The 17,946-nt window shown below is 43.1% G+C and overlaps 1 protein-coding gene across 5 annotated transcripts in view; it reads right to left on the reverse strand.

Moving 5' to 3' along the window:
* The window catches only part of GRIA1 (glutamate ionotropic receptor AMPA type subunit 1), a 302,597-nt gene extending 287,615 nt beyond the window's left edge, over positions 1-14,982 (reverse strand). For 2 of the 5 annotated variants that reach the window (XM_011356768.1, XM_011356767.1), the window contains exons 1-2: positions 14,493-14,945; positions 11,407-11,544 (exon numbers count right to left, since the gene is read on the reverse strand). In XM_011356768.1, coding sequence (XP_011355070.1) covers positions 11,407-11,544; positions 14,493-14,574 — 220 coding nt within the window. In that variant the 5' untranslated portion in view covers positions 14,575-14,945. Of the gene's footprint in view, positions 1-11,406; positions 11,545-13,121; positions 13,248-14,492 lie in introns of those variants that run through there. The other 3 variants (XM_011356770.1, XM_011356769.1, XM_011356766.1) reach the window with 2 other exon arrangements.
* Positions 14,983-17,946: the final 2,964 nt, after the last annotated feature.

Consider the following 17,946-nt stretch of genomic DNA (forward strand, 5'->3'; position numbering starts at 1 on the left):
CCTCTCTCAGATCAGTTGACCTTTCTAGCTAAACGCTTTTCTAGTCATTACAATCCTGCATCTCATCAGTATTAGTTTTCGAATTTCAGTCCACCTTGAATCCATGACCTAGCGTGAAAGAACCATCCTGCCCTGTTCTCCTTGGACAGAAACTAACTTAAGGTCTCTGCCTATTTAACAGAGGTTAAAATCTCCTTTGTCTGATCCTGGCTCTCTCTGTCCCCCCTCTTGAGGCATAGCAAAGGCTTTGTTCCTGCCAAAAACTAGAAGGGATGGAACCAATTAGAAGAACTTACCATCTGGTGGTGTGGGATTTGTAGATTTGCAGCCAAGGTTTCCAACTGGGACTGTTTAAGAATTTGTGCACAATAGCTTGAGTGTCTGAGCATAGAAGAAAATATCTGGTCACTGGGAGAGTGTTTAGGTGCCTCAGAATAACCAGATATCTTAGTGCTGATAGCCCCAACATTCTGTCAAGAGTGGTTTGAAGGGACAACCTTCAAGCCACACTGCACAGGTGCTAAAACTGTTCCAGAAACACAGGTTGGCTCCTGGCTGGCCAGGGACTATCAGCCTTCTCATACTTTGACTAACATCAGTCTGCCTGAAGTTTAAACGCTTTGACCACACTGACCTCTGATCTTCCCTTAGCACTAGAATCCCTTGTGGGCTCTTCTCTTATCGGTTGCTCTTCTCTGCATTAGCATGTTGACCCTCGATCTAACTCCAGCCTCTCTGAATTTTCCCTTTGGAAGACATGTGCCCTGGGAGGATATTTGTAATTTTTTTTTGCCTACTGAGCATTTAATATCCATTCTTTTGATAATAGCATCCCGATTTCCTTTGGGGGAACTGTTCTTACCCCATGTCTATGTAGTTTAGATGGGCTCGTGGAAACCAATAGTCCATTTGGTCCTTCTCACTACCCCAGCCTCTAAGAATGATCACGTGACTAGGCCTAGACCAACCAAAAAATGACAATATTTTGGCCACCGTTTTATGTTTAGAAATAAGCATGTGTCCTGATTTTTATTCAGTGACATCAGGCCCAGGACTTTTGTGGAACTGAGGGGAAAAGAGAAAATTCCTTTCCATTGGACTTTGAGATGGGCAAGTGAAGGCTGGCTGTGCTGGGATCTTACATGTGACATATATATGCCTGAGAGTAAAGCCAATTTAGAGAAAAGCTAAGCCTGAAAATCTCACATGTATATCTCAGTTTTGATATCATTCAAGCCCCTGAATCTAGCTGTACCTGGAGTTGAAATTATCCAGTTAATTGGGTTTCTATCACTTGCCACCAAAAGAATCCTGACAGCTCACTGCCCAAATGGGGTTGCCCCTTTGTCCCTATAAGCAATTATTTCTTAAGCCAAAGGCCCTGTCTGGCCCACATATTTAGTCCAATCTTGTAGACTGAGTCACAATTAAAAAGAAATGCTTTCAGATTTAGTGTTGCTGCATATCTGGACTCAGGGTAAACTTAGCGTTCTTAAGATTTCAATTTTTCCCACTCACAAAATAGATTCATTCATAGATAATGACCACCCTCATAGGAAAAACACTAAGGATTAATTAGTCACATTGTACTTATGGTGCATTCATGTTAATAGATAAGAAGCCTAGTTAATTATATTATCCTGTACTTGCCCAGCACTTGTGATTTTTCAAACTTTTTCATTTAAATAATTGTGTTTGCCTATTTTAATATCCCTAAGATTCTGATATTATAACCCCATATCATACATCTGGAAATTAAACTGGACACAAAGATTTCTCAAGGTCATACAGCAAGTCAATGTCAAAGCTGGCATTGAATAAATTATTTCAATTTTTGTACACACTAAGTATTCTATTCAATTTCATTGGACATTGTCCTACTGGGCTATAATACTTTTAAATCAGAATAGTATACAAATGATTAAACTTTTGTTGGGATGATCATCATGGAATTACTTTTAAGATAAATTTTGGAAATAAATTATATATTCAATCAAAGGAGACAGATTAAATAAATTAGGGTACATATATACAATAGGCTTTTACGAAGACATCAAAAATAAATGTATAATAATCAAAGTAACATGTTTATTATAATAAGTAAATATTATTTTTAAGACAATAATATAAATCTTTTCTTAATTTCTAAATTGATATGGTCAGAAAAAAATGGGAAGTTTACACTTAGTACTATAATTGCACAAACTTCATTTCGTTTAGTGTCCATGTCCCCACAGTTTTCTATAATACACATATCACTTTTGTACACATAATGAATATTATTCTCAAAAAGTTCATTTCCACCCTAGTGATTCTCCATAATGAACACCAGAGACAGGCATAACCATCGGGTGTCAATTTCACTAGCCTACAACTGCCTCATTAACCCCAATTTTACCTGCATCCTCTGAGAGCTGGACCTCCCATGACCTCAGGCTTCCCTACTGCTCTCTGGACTGCGAGCTGTGACACACCGGTCACACAAGCAGTCAAGGGTGGAAAGGGATTTCCAGTAGCCTCAGCACTCCGCACGCCTTGACTGCAGCTAGCACAGAGTACCACAGGCCACTTGACAGTGCAGACGGCTGTGCGACAGAAGCAGTGAGTGCTGACACCAGGGGGAGGAGGGCTGCTGCCATGGGAGGGAAGCTACTGGACCCACAGCGCGGCGGGCAGACATGGCAGTGAACGGAATGAAGAAAGCCCTCCCAGCTGGATGATGTCTAGGGATGCAACCAGAAACACACACCACCACCTCCTCCCACTCCCTCTGAGAGCTCAGTTTCCTCGTCTGTGAAAAGAGAATAACAGGACGTACCTCACGGCACTGTATTGGGTGGAAAGTCGTTTTGAAATTAACTACCATTTCCTTCTTCTCATAATAACCACACATCATTGATATAAAATTACTTTCATTTGAAAGAAACCAAGTTTCGAAAAAGGAGATCTGACTTGCACAAGCCATGCAAGGCAGCAATGGCAGAACCAAGCCTTGGACCAAAAATTCTTTATTTAGAAAATGGAGCTTTTTATCTCATTTAGGACCATTACCGACAATAGCCCAGAAGGAGCTGGAATGAGCTTTTGATTTGACTTACGACTAGTTTTCACTCCCATTATTTTCCAGCCACACAGTTCAATGCAGTGAAAAGTATACTAGGGAGTTTACTAGCCTTCCACAGGAACTGACAATGCAGCCTGCTGGAATTCTCAAAACTCACGATACCGAAGCACTGCTCCATAAACAGCAAGATTTCAGGCTTATTGTCATCGCTGTTACATGATATACAGCTATTCATTCATTCACTCATTCACTCACTCATCTATCCATTCATTCATTCAACTAGCACCACTGTACACTATTAAGTGGTGAAGATTTTAATGAGAAGCTAAAGAAAATGAGGCCACTTGCCACCAAGTTGCTTCATCCATTTGGGCAGATAAGACAAGGGTCCAGGTGACTAAAAAGGGTCCAGGGCTAAGTGTAACCATGGCTACCAAGAGCTGAGGGGCAAAGGGAGTATGAATATGGGAAACCAAGAAAGGCTTACTGGAAAGATGATATAAGAGCTGAAACTGCCCAGAGGGACAGAATCTCGACAGGTGACTGTGGGAGGAGCAGTTTTTGGTACAAGTGGAGGAAGCAGCAGCATGAATTTGAGGACCAATGAGTTGTCTGGTTTGTCTGGAGAATAAGATTCAGTGTAGTGTGGCCTTCCTTGTTGATGAAATTACCAGGGACTCTGGATGATTCCCTGCCTCCACATGGACACATGCTCCCCAGATTTCCAGGCCCTGTGCTGCATTAGCTTTCAATCTTCATGAGCACATCCGTGGGCACGCCACGGAGCCACACACAACAGCTCACCCCTATACCCAGTCATCAGCTTTCACACCCCCCAACATCTGCCCCCATCCCTCTGCCCATCTTCCGGACTCCATCCTAAACTGGAGACAGGAGTAAAGGGACAAAGGTCATTGCTCCATTAGCAGAAAGTCTCCAGGGAATGTGAATATGGCAAAGTGCTCTGGCACATCTGATTCCTGGTGAGAAAATGGAAACATGAACATGGCACTTTTCAGCTTAAAACCCTTCAGTGGGTTTCCCACAGATCTTGGGCTAAAGGTCAAACTCCATAACAGAGTCCACCAACCCATTTTCACCACCACCAGGCCTCTGCCCAGGAAGCTTCTAGACTACTTCTCCTGTTCCCAGCACCACATCACCAAAAGCCTTCAGGTCTCAGCTCAAACGCCTACTCATTCCTCTGCCCAGAGCCTGTTCCTTTGTAATACGCCTTCATTGAATCATGGCACTTCTTTCACATCTTTATCACGACCTATAATGACACACTCATTTGCATGATCATTCGACTAATAGCACTAGCGGGTAAGCTCCCGGACAACAGGGCTGCTTTCTGTTATTGTTCACAATAGTAAGCACTCCATAAATATTTGCTGAATATTGAATGAATGCACCCAAGGCCCACGGTAGACTTAATGCCCCCACATTTATAAGATGAGCATTTTGGTGGTGGGGGAAGGTTCGGAGCGTTCCTTAGATTCTCAATTTGTTTAGTGATCCTTTCTCTAATCAAATGCTGGTACAAGAGCTTCTTCTCTGAATTGTTCATCCCTCGAGTTTTCCATAGAGTCTCACTACAGAAATACAGCCCTAGAAAGACTCTTAGAGATTATAGGAGCTTCATTTATAAATAAGCATTGGGTTGTGTGTGTGCATGGGGGTCTTTCTCCAATGTCACACATGAATGATTTTAAGAAAATAGATCAGCATTTCAGCCTATTTTTTTCATATCCAAATCAATATACTTTGTACTGCATCAAACTTGGGGTGTGTGTGTGTATATGTCTCCCAGTCTACATCCTACCTGCCTTTCTAAATTCAGTTCAAATGTCTTTGCTTTATAAAACCTGGTCTGGTTTCCTTTCCCTCGTGTGTGTGTGTTTGTGTTTGTGTGTGTGTGTGTGTGTGTGTGTGTGTGTGCGTGTGTGTGCGTGTGCGTGTGTGTGTGTGTGTGTGTGTGTGTGTGAGAGAGAGAGAGAGAGAGAGAGAGAGAGACTTTGTTATCTGAGGGTTTTTTGGTGTCTATTTCTTCTATAAGAACCTGAGCCCCTTAAGGGACAATCAATGCCTAATACATTTTATTATCCTCAATTCCTAGTGTAATGTCTTATAAAGGCAAATGGATTTTATCTCTTGCATGAACTTCACCTCTGACCGATTTGTAGTAACTGCCTGGAATGCTATGGTGAGAGGAAATTTAAGACCATGTCGAGATTCAGTGGGAAAGCATTCTGTAATCAATGAATGCTGTCTGCAAGGGGATGGAATGGGCAGTAATGATACATATGCTCCATAAAGGGTCATAATAAAAATTCTCTGAATGAACAAATCTATGAATCTTAACAATTTCCCAAATTCCTATACTTTACTTGAGCATCTGAGAGGACAGTAATCTCTCCCAAGTCAACAAAAGTCTTCCAACTAGTCAGAGGAAGCAATGTTAACACATACTTTTCTGCACACAAAAAAGCTTATGATCATCAATATTATAATAAGAACCAAGAGCCAACCAGAGACACAAGTCGAAGCTCACATGTCTCAAGGTAAGAGCATAGGTAAAAATGAAGGAGCCACAATCAGATTGTAACATCAACCAGAAAAATGCAGACATCTGAGAACGCAGTGGATGCAGAGGACAAACTGAACTCTCTCCCTTCGCCAAACAAACATGTGCTATAGTGGTTGAAAGTAGGGAAAGAGAAATATTATAACTTTATCCTCTTAAAATACCTTCCTCTCGCTTAATTACTAGAATCTGCTCCACCCTTCAATGTCTGCTCCAATTCCATCTCTCTCAAGAAGTCTTCTTTGCCTACAGCCCTATAGCTTCTGTCTCAGAAGTCTTAGCTCTTAATCCTGAATCATAAACTTTACTGGGACACTTCTTTTGTAGGGCTCTTTTCCTGTCTTTCACTTTCGTGTGTGTGTCCATAAAGTATATGTCTTGAAAGGGTGAAAGCTTAGGAAAGCTAGGAGTTTAGGAAACCCCAAGGCTGGCTCCAAATACTAGCTCAGACTCTTATTCGCTGCAGAATATTGAGAAGACACTTATCTCTCTCAATTGCAGCAGCATCATCTATAAAATGGGGGATAATAAACTTTTAAGATTGCCGTAAGACTTAAATAAGACAACCTATGGGAAGAATCTGGCACATAGTAGGTCTTCAAAATAATCTTTGTTTACCCCACCACCAGCCCTTCATGCTTTTTATTCCTATATACAGACTAATTTTTTGAGAACAGGAGTTACACATCTTTTGTGTTCTCAACTATTTGGAACAGATTGAAGAGTAGATGATATTAGAATGAAATAATGAAATGACAGATGCTGAAAGATATAAATCAAGTATAAGCAGGTTGGCAACATAATTTTGTTACATTGGTCACATGTACAATAGAGAGTGGCAGGGATTTTGGTAATTTGAGAGTTTATGCCTTGTACTTAAAGAGGGCAGCACTTTTCAGCTCTAGACAAATAGGTCCAAGGTTGCCTGGTGCCCTACACTTTTTCAGAGAAGCCTGAAATCTAGATTTTATGCCAAAATTGGAAAAGCGCTGTGCAGGTCAAGAAAAACAAGTCTATAGACTATTTGTTTACAATTCTAAAAATGATGAGGATGCTCAGGCAAGAGCTAAGAGGACATTTGTCTGTTGCTGATGCCTAAAGTCTTGTTAGAATGCCCCTTGGCTTCTTAAGTGGGTATACAACAGAGAGAGATCCACTATAATTAGGCGCACTACCCTCCTCCTGATTGCTATTAAGGCTCTCGGCATCCTTATGCTGTGTGATTCCCTGATGCCTGGAGACATCTGTTAATTGTGTTAGGGGAATAGACCTGTGACAGGTGTTCTCAGCAACACCAAACAATAGATATACATGTTCTTTCTGGACAGCAGTTCACATTCTGTTGGTAGAGTTGACTTATAAACACACAACACAGGCAACACTGTAGGATAAATCAACTGGGGCTTAACAATTAAATGCTTTCAGGAGCCAGGCAGGTAAAGAAAATGAGAGAAGGGGGCTGGTTGGGAAAGAAACCATCTAGATGAGATAGATACTCCCTGCTCTATCCTAGCCAATCACGATTACATAGACCTGGGGTCTAGTATTGCCAGATCTTTTGAAATTTCAAAGAGAGCTAAAATACTGAAATTTTGATGTGAAATTTCATAATTCTTAAACACTGTATTAAAAGTGTCTTGGGGATGGAGCAGGCAGTATCTTAAACACTGTATTAAAACTGGCCATCTGGTGACCCCTTTTGCAGTAATTGATAAACCTTAAGTGAATGGCCCATCCATGAAGTGCCATAGAGGGTTAGAGCAGGGAGAGAACAGGTAAAATGTCCTCTTTACCTTTGCACATGCCATTCCCTCTGCCTGGAACACACTTCCCTCATCCCTTTCCAGCCCCCTCGGTGTTTCCTCTTGGAAATCTTCCCTTTATCATTGCAACTCAGTTCAACCACCACTTTCTGAAAGGCCAACCTTGCTCCCCAAGTCATCTCTAACGCTCCTACAAACAGCTGCTGTAGCACATGCACCAATGCAGTTTGATTTTCTCTTTACCGGACGGTCAGCCTTACTAGGGATAAAGTCTTCCAGGTCAGGGAATATGTCTTTCTTTGGTCTACATTTCTAGTGCTTAATGCCATGCTTGGGCTTGGTTAAGGGCTCAGAAATGCTTGCCAAGGGAATGGAACAGGTTTTAGATTGAAGAGTTTCTCAAAGTTTGATCCGAATACTAATGACTACAGAATCTCTCTTGAATAGTCTGATTCAGGAAGTCTAGAGTCTGTCTCTGAGTCTTGCTTTAAATAAGCTCCCTGGGTGAATTTTATGTGCACTGAAGTTTTAGGACCTCTGGGCTAAACTGTAACCCCCACAAGGAAAAAGGCTATATTTTCTTCATTGGCTATTATATTCCTAGAGCCTGGCACAGTTCTTGGCATAAAGTAGGCATTTAACATGTATTTGGCTGAATGAATAGATTGACGAATGAATGAAAAGATAAGAATTAAGTTGTACCAGTGCTCTTCAGCCTGCTAATAGAAAGTCCAATTAGTCATTCACTTGTCCCTTTATTTATACTTAAACATAAAGGCACCAAGATAAGCTGAAGAGCTGGTAAGTAACTACCATCTCTGTGAGCACTCTCCTCGACCCCTGCCTCTGTAGGCTTGCAAGAGAGCTCGGGGGAGATCTCAACGCATTTGATTGCTGACTCAATGACTTTATCCCTTAATGTTGGCAGACAAGAAAAGTAAGAAAGGTTGAATGCAAAGAAGACACCAAACTCTCATTTTGGCCAGTGGTATTAGCAATTATCCTCTTCTATATCTTTTGCATCCCCTACCCTATAACTACCACTCCTTTTTAAACCCCTATAGCTAACACATCTAATAGAAATAGTTCCTGTTACACTGCTTCTCCCTTCCCTTCTCCACCCTCTGGTGGAGGGATAATGAATAGCAAAATATATAAGGAAATATCAAATGACTGCAAAAATTATGAAAAATCCCCCAAATATTTGGTTACTTACAGAGGTAGGACTGGGCCAGTTAATTTAAGGTAACTCTAGACCAGATTTCAAAAAAGCACCTGAAATTAAATCTGAATAAGATGTTTTTCCTGTTTTTCCAAAAAATGATTATTTAACACATCTTACCTAAAACTCTTCTGCTCCTTTTGACATTTTTAACTCAATTCAAATTGGGACAGACGTATGTTTTCCCAGACCAATGGACCACATGAACACAGCCCCAGAGGGCTCCTAGCCTCATACAGAAATTAACAGAGAATATTCCAGGCAGGTCAGGCATTATAATGCTACCATTACCATCCAAATTGCCCAGTACCCTCTCTGATCTTGGAGGTAATGAAGAGGAACTACAGGTCTAAGCACAAGATAACATTATTGCTTCTCAGACAATCCCCTCAGCAGCGTCTCCCACTGGGTTGCAAGCTACTTGATAGCAAGGGCCTTTTATCATCTCTGTTTTTCTAACGTTCATCTCAGTTGATTGCACTGAAGAAACATTTAAAGAATAACCAAATTCACAGAAACCTGTACACTGGTATATGGCAGGAATCAAGTTCAAGAACCCAGATTCATTCATTGCAGGTTCACCAACCACAATGGATAGTATCACCTATATCATATTTCAATCTCCCCAATAAATGGCCAACAACCCTATTAGAGATCAAATCTTAGGCTGTTACAATAACAATACAGAAGCATCACCTTTTGCCTCAGAACATTTCTTCTTATTTTTGTTATATTATCTTGTCCTGTTAGTCAACATTTTGACAGTGGGATAACAGTTAACATCTCTTTCCACTAAATTCTGCTGTGGACAGTTCTCGGCAGTACGAGTGAACACATGCCAGCCATCTATTCTTGACTCCCTAAGCAAGTATTCTTTCTTGAGTAATGGACCCTTCTGAGAGTATGACAAAAGTTATGGAGTATGACAAGCTATGGAGCCTTTCTCCAGGAAATAAATTAGTATATACATATGTATGTAAAAGATTAAGTGTAATCTCAGGTGGCTTTTAGATACATTGATGCCCATACCCAGATCCACCCAAATACCCTACTCTAAGCCATATAGAAAGGAATGAGAGGTTATATGATAAACAAATACTTATACAGTATTATTATAGCTTTCCAGGGAGATGGTTTCACAGAAAAATAACTCAAAAATTAAACTTCATTTTTTTTTTAAGGGTAGTGAGTAACACAGTTGACAATATTTTCAACCTCAGTATTACCAAAATGCAGAATTGCTATTTTGATTGTTCAATGGGTCACTCCTGTGCAAAATTACAGCTACGATTTAGAGCACTATTTTTTTCTTAAGTGCTTTATCAGGCCACTGCCTTACAAAACCCAGAAAACTCCCTTTTGCTTCTTGGGAGCAATTGATTAGGTTACCATGGGATTGGTGTATTGATCACAGTGCCTGGGAACATGGATCTTAGGATCAGAAGAACACCATTTACTTCCTGGATGAACTTGGGCAAGATATACAGTTTCTTCATCTCTAAAAGATAACAGTGCTCTGCAGGGCTCCTGTGAGGATTAAATGAGCTAACACATGAAAAGCAATTAGTACATTGCAGAGGCCATAATAGATGCTTGATAAATGGTAATGACTGTTACTATAACTGTCTATAAAAAGCTGATAGTTCCTGACACACAGTAAGTGCTCAATAAATGGAATCTGGTATAATTGTAACTACTGGAATTCCTATATATATTACATTATAAGTGGTTTTAGGGATAGGGAGAATTCTGCATTCTCATTTTGAGCCTCCAAAGCACGTTCAGTTCAAATCATTGTGAGTCTGCCATGAGGAAATGTGGGCAAGAGATCAAGGAAATATGGTCTGTGACATCTAACATCCACAGCTCAGCAGAAGTCACCAAGTCTACAGTCACACGCAAAACCTATGGTGCCAATTTAATTCAGTTTCGGGTCTCAAACTGTTCTTGCCCATTCAGCTCACACTTCCAGGCTATAATTTCCTCCTTGAGCTTAATCCCAGGAGGGGAAATGTCTCCACTGATTAATTTTTATGTTTTCATCTGTCATAAAATGGCAATCACACAACCGTACAGTTTTCTTTTCAGTCCTCGTCAGAAAAACTGAGGATGGTGTTTGTTGCCCACACTTTATAATGCATTCAAGTTCAGATGTCAGAAAATTTTCCCTCCCCTCTTCTTGAGGTCACCTCTGTTCTGTTTTATGCTACAAATGTGTCTTAAGCAATCCATTGTTTCAAAGCATTTGGGAAATAATCATGGCACCGATTTTTAAATAATTATCGGTCATTTCCCCAAATGAGAAAGTGGATATACGACTTCTCACATATCCTTTCTTAATATGCCATAGAGACATTTTCTCCTTTTTTAACTTGTGGACAGGAAAAGGCTTATGCATTTTCGATCACATTCTTCAAGTCAGAACCTTTAATTCTATGTCTCTCAGAAGTTTCCTATGTGTAAAACTTGCAACTGAACCAGAAAACCTCTGCGAGGTAGAGGAAACGCAGTCAACCCAAGTAGTCATTGTGCTGACATTTAAAGTTAGCTGACAGTGAAAAAGCAAACCAATTCCATGAAGCATTGCAGGATTTAAAATACCAACTGATGGAATCACTCAAAAGGCCCTGGGCATTTTTCTTGGAGGGCTTTCTCTTACAAAGACAAATGACAACTCAAGTCGTTTTTGCAACACCAACACCTACCCACAGGCCTTCCTCTCATTGGTCGATTGCAGAAAGAAATCTCAAAAATAGAAGTAATTACTTACATCTATAGGTCATCTCAAAGCTGTCGCTGATGTTCACAATATCAATTTGGGGGAGGAGCTTCGGGGGCTCTGTGAGTTGCGACAAAGCAAATCTAAATGCGGCATGTTCCTGTGACTGCTGGTTTGGAAATAATCCCCCTACGAGGAAAGAAAATGCAACATGGTATCTGGGCTAGAGACAGGGTTATTCCTCATCAGCCCACCACAGAGGGCCCTTTTCTCCCGCCTATTCCCATGCCAAACTTACTAGTTACAGCCCTTAGCAGTGAGAATGAGAGTTCCAATAGATGCAACTAGACACTGAGGCTTAAACTTCTACAGAGGAGCTTTTATGTGACCCATCACTCTACCCAAATATTTGATTGTTCACCCCTCAACTCAGCTCAGGTCAGAGAAAACAGAAGAGCTACGGAATTTCTCTTCTTTCTCCCTTGTGCAAACCACCTAGGTGGCCTATGCTCTTGCACACACGTAAACCCTCACTGTGTCTAATTTTCCCTGTATCGAACCCATTTCTCACCACAGAGCCTTACAGGAAGCAGTGCTAATAAATGTTGCATAGTGAAATCTAATTATGGGACCCTGTGGGCTTCTCCAACACTATAATCGTTTGCTTTGACACTTTTGGTCTTTGGCCTGCCAAGACCTGCGTGCAATTTAACTATCCTGTCACCCCTAAGGTTTATTATTCATTTCCTCTGAAAACTCTTGATTTTCTGCAAACAGTGTTTTGCTGCTTCTTTCACACTCATGATCCCAGCTACCTAGAGATGACTTGTTACATAAGGGATTGCCATGGTGTGTATTTGCATGGTAGAATCTTGGGCTTCAGAGATGTGGAGACTTAAGAATGTCAAAAGGATATGAACATTCTATTTTAGTAAAAAGCACAACAAAAGTGCCCATTGGGGCTTCTGCTTCAAAAGTACATGGCTTACTTTTGCATTTACTGTGGACATGTAAATGAATTAAAATACATTTCTGTGAGTTAAATCAGCTATTTCCAGAGGCTGAATTATAATGACTGTTTACATAGAAGTTTATCTCAGATCCACCAGGGATCATAGTCCCAATATCATGCACTTCTAACTTCTTGTACAGTGGGTACGTGCTTGTTTTTAAAAACCGATAAATGGTTTATAAAGCTTTTCTTAGAGATCGTACGAGGAGAATCAAATACTATCTGCTTGCAGTGATATTTTCAACATCTCTTCTACAATTTAATGTTTCAGCCCTTTATTTGAAAACAAAACAGTGGTCATATCAGTTGAACAAGCAAGTTGGAGCAGCATATGATGAAAACTCTGCAGAGATACATGAGCAAACACATCATATACAGCCCTATGCATTCATACTCATGGCGACACACACAAATACACTTGGGAGAAAGCAAGTCCACATATCTGAAGCCAAACATTTCCAGTCAGCAAAGTATCGGCAGTACTTAAGTACCAACATCAACAGTGCTACACATAAGAGCAGTGATTTACACATGTTCACATGCCTCCATTTTAAAGAGTAAAAACACTCTTCTTGAGTCCAATGCTCCCCCCTCCCCGCCAGATGGCCACACCCCAAACACTTCCCAGCCCCCTTCCTCCACCCCTGCAATGAATGAAAGAGGGGGTGGGGGTGGGGAGGTAGGCAGCTACAGGCTGGGCTATAAGGGACGTGTCTCCGCAGGAAGTTTTGTTTTGCGTGTAAGGCACTAACACACACCCACAGTCACACTTCAGAATGTAGCTTAACAGGTGTCAGGAAACAAAGCAACTTACTCCATGGCTATTCCAACCGTCCTTGGAGCCAGCCCACCGGAGAGGCCGAAAGAGACCAATACTGCAGCACACGTGTGCCCAACAAAATACCACCTGCACCACCACATCTCCCCACAAACACACGCTCACGCGAAGAACACAAACGACCCATAATGGGACCTTTCCCTAGTGGAACTAGGTCCCTATCGGGGGAGAGAAAAGAGAACCCAGATTAACCAACATGACTCCAAGCAAAGCAGCTTTCTCGATTCCGGGTCACAGACAGCCCTGGGATGCCGGCCACACGGAAACCCCGAGCCCCTGTGGACACGCTTTGTTATCGGTGTCATTGCTCCTGTTGGTTTTGCTTCCGCCCATTATCATTAGGAGGAGCAATGTCTGTTGGCTGCCCTATGAATACAGGGACGGTGGGGGTCCTGTGACGACCAGGAAGGGGAAATGGGGAACAAAAAGGCATGCAGCATGTTGACACCTGGCTCCAAGTTGGGAGGATGGAGCCCAGTGCTGGGGGAAGCTAAGAGGAGGAGAGAGGAACGTGTGTCTATGTGTATGTTTGTGTGTGTGAGAGAGGTAGACAATGTCTGTGCACACAAAACCTAAGAGGAGAGGGTGAATGAAGGAATGGAGAAAAGGCAGGCTAGGAAGTTCCAGGATCCCAGGAGCAGGGACCACCAGCCCTGCGTGGCAGACAGCAGAGAGGGGTCCAGAGCGGGAGCGAGAGCCCCCTTGCCTCGGAGCAGGGCCTCTTGGCATCGTTTCAGTGGCTGCAATAAACCCAGCACCCTTCACTCCTTATTTTAGAGGGTCTCTTTAATGAGACCTCCCGGAGCTGAGAAATCGCTGCCTCTCTCAAGTATATATGTGCATATTTAATACATAATCACACTCCTAAATACACACACCACGCATGTTTATGTAAGTACACGAATCGGGCACCATTTACCAAGCAATGGAGTTAACTACTTGAACACCCACCATCTCTTTCTTTGCTACAGCCTGATTTTTTTTTTCCTCCAAAGCACTGGTTCCTCCATTTCACAAGCTCATGCCTAGAATGTGAGTGGTGTGTGTGTATGTGTGTGTGTGTGTGTGTGTGTGTGTGTGTGTGCACGCACTTCCCTTCTGCTCCTCATCCGAGCAAGAGAAGCCCCCCTCCTCGTGCTATGGCCCAAGTCTTTCTCCCATCCCCGCACAGCATTTGATGGCCAAGCACAGCCCCGTAGTGGGGGTGGGGGGGGACACAGACCACCCACCCCCATAAAACCTGGCCAGACCCAGAGAGTCCCTCCCCAGGCTGCCCCTGTCACTCACCGATCTGGATATTGTTGGGGAAATTGGCACCTACTACCGCGCCTAGAAAACCGGTGCAGAAGAAGGCGAAAATGTGCTGCATATTCCTTTTTGCATTGGCGAAAAAGAAGCCCAGGTCCAATCATAGATTTAGCGTTTCTCCCCCTTCCCTTTATTCCTCTCTCTGTTCTGCCGGTTCTTTTCCTCCTGCCTTTCCTTGCTTGCTTGCTCGCTTGCTTCCTTCCGCGAGGTTTGTCTGTTTCCCTTGGAATCCGAGCACTTAAACTGCAGCGTTAACACCAACTGACAGCCAGATTAACTGTGCACGGGAAAGAGAAGCCGTCCTCATGCTAGCCGGAGCGCTGGCTCCGCTCGCCTCGCCTCGCCTCGCCTCGCCTCTCCTCGCGCAGCCTGCCTCTCTCTCCCTCCCTTGCTCTCGCTCTCCCCCTCACACTCGCACAGGCGGCAGGCTCTGTGCTCATACCCACCGAGCCAGCCCAGAGTTCCACTGCTGACCTCCTCTCTCCCTGTCACTCCCTGACTCTCCGTCCTCACCTTATTTATCCTCCTTCCTGGGTGCGGGGCCCACGGGTGGGTGGGTGAGGGGGTGTGATACAGGGAGCTTGGTCCTGAAAGTGACAACCCGGCTCGGCCCCTTCATCCCACCCCCAGCCTTTCTCAGCTCTCTGCCCCTCCCCCAACACCCCCCCTCCGCAAGCAGATGCTCCTGGGAATGTGGGTTCAGCTGTAAGTCAGTAGGTGGCAGGGGGTCCCGGCAACGGTCCTCCATCCACCCGCCGCTTGATCTAGGTCACTTTTTCTAGGAGTGTACTGGCTGTGCTGGATATGTCTCCTGCACGCCACTGGCCCAATTATTCCTACAACTAATTCTCCAGGGGAAGACCCTAGAAATCCCTTGTTGGAGTTTTAAAGGTGAAAAAAAAGTCTTCCCCCCACCCCGCCGCCTTACAATGGGAAGAATAACAGAAAGATAAATGGGAGTGTCTGGAATGATTGGCAGGTGCCTTGACTCGGACATTTGGCAGTCCCAGTTTGCCTTTACAAGCAGAATGGATGGTCTCTTAAACCCTAGGCATTGAAAATGGGCCCCCTTCCCCGTTTCCCCGCATTCCACAGGAGACTATAGCATCAGAATGTGTGGGTGTACAATAAAGGCGAAGAATACTTACACAGAGCAATTACATGAGTCACTTTGCAGAGATTCTAGTGAGAGGATTCAGGCTTTTCTCTGTTACATCTGGGTGCTGGTCATTCTAGTGTAAACTGGAACTCCATAGACCCTCCTGGACAGGGGCTTCCATGGAGATAAGCTACAGAGAGAACAACTGTGTTCAGGGAAGTTGCGTGGGTTGCAAAGTGGCAGTCACTACCTGTCATAGAGCACTTCACAGTTTCTGAAGTAACTTCACAGTGGTACCCTGCTCTTCCTTCACACCAGCCCTGTGAGGCGGCCAAGATGCTTATTTTACAGATGAAAGAACTGAAGCTCCAGGGATTAAATCAGGAAGACATAGACCTACTAGGATGGTGCCTAGTAGGCCCCTAAGGTCCAACCTACGAACTTGAATGTGGGCGTTACCAACCAATCCACTCACTGCCTTAGTCGGAACTATATCCAACGGTCGATCACCTGGAAAAGGAAAGCCCATTTTTGCTCAGTTAGAAAGAGGGAAAACAGATCCGAATTTTGCTTTGGCACTTGACTAGGCCATTTTATCCAAAACTCTTCACTTCCCTCACATTGCATAATCACACACCCTCACAGGATAGATACGAAGGCTGAGATTTGCAAGAAATATCTGACCGTGTTTGATGGAGCCCCTAAACTAGGCACAACTTAGAGGTCAGAGGCTTTATAATTTCCTATGCACATTCACATATATTAATGAGAGCAAGTGATTTTTAAAGCTAATGTTTATTCTTTTACCATGTGCCCAGTACCATGCTAAGCAATATAATGCATCGTCGTGCAATGATGCCTGTGGTAGATAATCTAACCCCCATTTCCTGGATAAAGAAACTGAGACCTAATAATTTACGTCAGGTTCCACTACTAAGAAGGAAGATGTTGGGGATTCGAATACAGGAAACTCTACCATTAAGCCCAAACTCATAAATCCTTAGGCTTGAATAGCAGAAAACACTGGTGTGTAAAGGTCAGCTTGAGAAGATGGGAGAACAGTTCAGGAAAGATCACCTCTAAGGTCCCTGCTGTCGCTAGAAATTTGTGACATGATGATTCCACCTTAAAATATAATTTCTCCGTTTGCATTTTTTGTCTCTTAACCATTTTGAATGGTACCTGGGGAATCTTTTTAAGTTCCCTGAGTTTCATTCCTGGTAATAATAATAATTAGGCTGTCACTAAAAGCTTCACACTCCTCTGTCACCTTTCAGAGGAAGATCTCAAAGCCCTTTATAAGGATTAATTAGCAAAACCTCAACACCCACCTATATATAATAGGTAAGACTTGTTTTGCTTACTTTTGGGGGAGAGGGGCTTAAAGGAGTCAAAACCATGCATATTCTCTCATCGTTATAGATCACAGAGTCAGATGGATTTTCCTAAAATATAACTCTTACTATGTTATTACTCCACTCAAATATGGTCAGTGACTCCCCTTGGCCTATTAAATATATTTATAGTTGTCCAACAGTTAAATAAACATGGAGGTTACACATTTCAAGTTTGGGCAGCTAGGTTAAAGTACATTTAGGTTCAACTTTTCATCTTTGCATATCTTCAAATATTGGTGGAGAACTTAACTCTAATCGACAGGATGTCAGGTGCTGGAGGATATGGAAAAGAATCAGCCACACTCTCCACCTGAAAGCAGGTGAATGTGGTAGAAGAAAAAGACAGATGAACCCAGTCATCCAAAGCAGGGCGTGACGCGTGCTCTAATAGAGATGTAAGCACAACGCTGGGGAGCAAAGAAGGAAGCAACCAACATGTCTGCCTGTGGGGACCCAGCAAGGCTTCCAAAGAGCTGAGCCGTGAAGGAGGAAACTTCAGGCAGAAAGCGAAGGCGGAGGGAAGAGATGCAAACCAAGGAAAGAGCACCAACAAGGCCTGGAGGCAGGAGAAGACGCCACCTGCTCCAGGAGCCTGGAGCCCGGGGTGCGGACTAGGGAGGGAGGGTGGGGAACATGATCCCTGGAAGAGGTCAAGGTCAGGATTTGAAAGTCACTGAATGTCTGGAAGGCAATGGGGAGCCATGGGGTGTTCTTTAGTGCGACACTTAAATGACCAGGAATGCACAGGCGGAAGAGGACACTGACCACTGGTGAGTTCATCTCCTCAGCCTCAGAGGTCAGGACCGCGTACCATTCACTCCCCAAATAACTGATTCTGACATCATCCTTCATTAGTTTCTCATGTTGTCTCTCCTTACAGCTTCCAATCCTATTTGCTACCCTCGATATCAGTCTGGGAAGGTTTGTTCACAGTCTG

This window comes from Pteropus vampyrus, unplaced genomic scaffold, assembly GCF_000151845.1.
Source record: "Pteropus vampyrus isolate Shadow unplaced genomic scaffold, Pvam_2.0 Scaffold30, whole genome shotgun sequence".
Taxonomy (NCBI): Eukaryota; Metazoa; Chordata; class Mammalia; order Chiroptera; family Pteropodidae; genus Pteropus; species Pteropus vampyrus.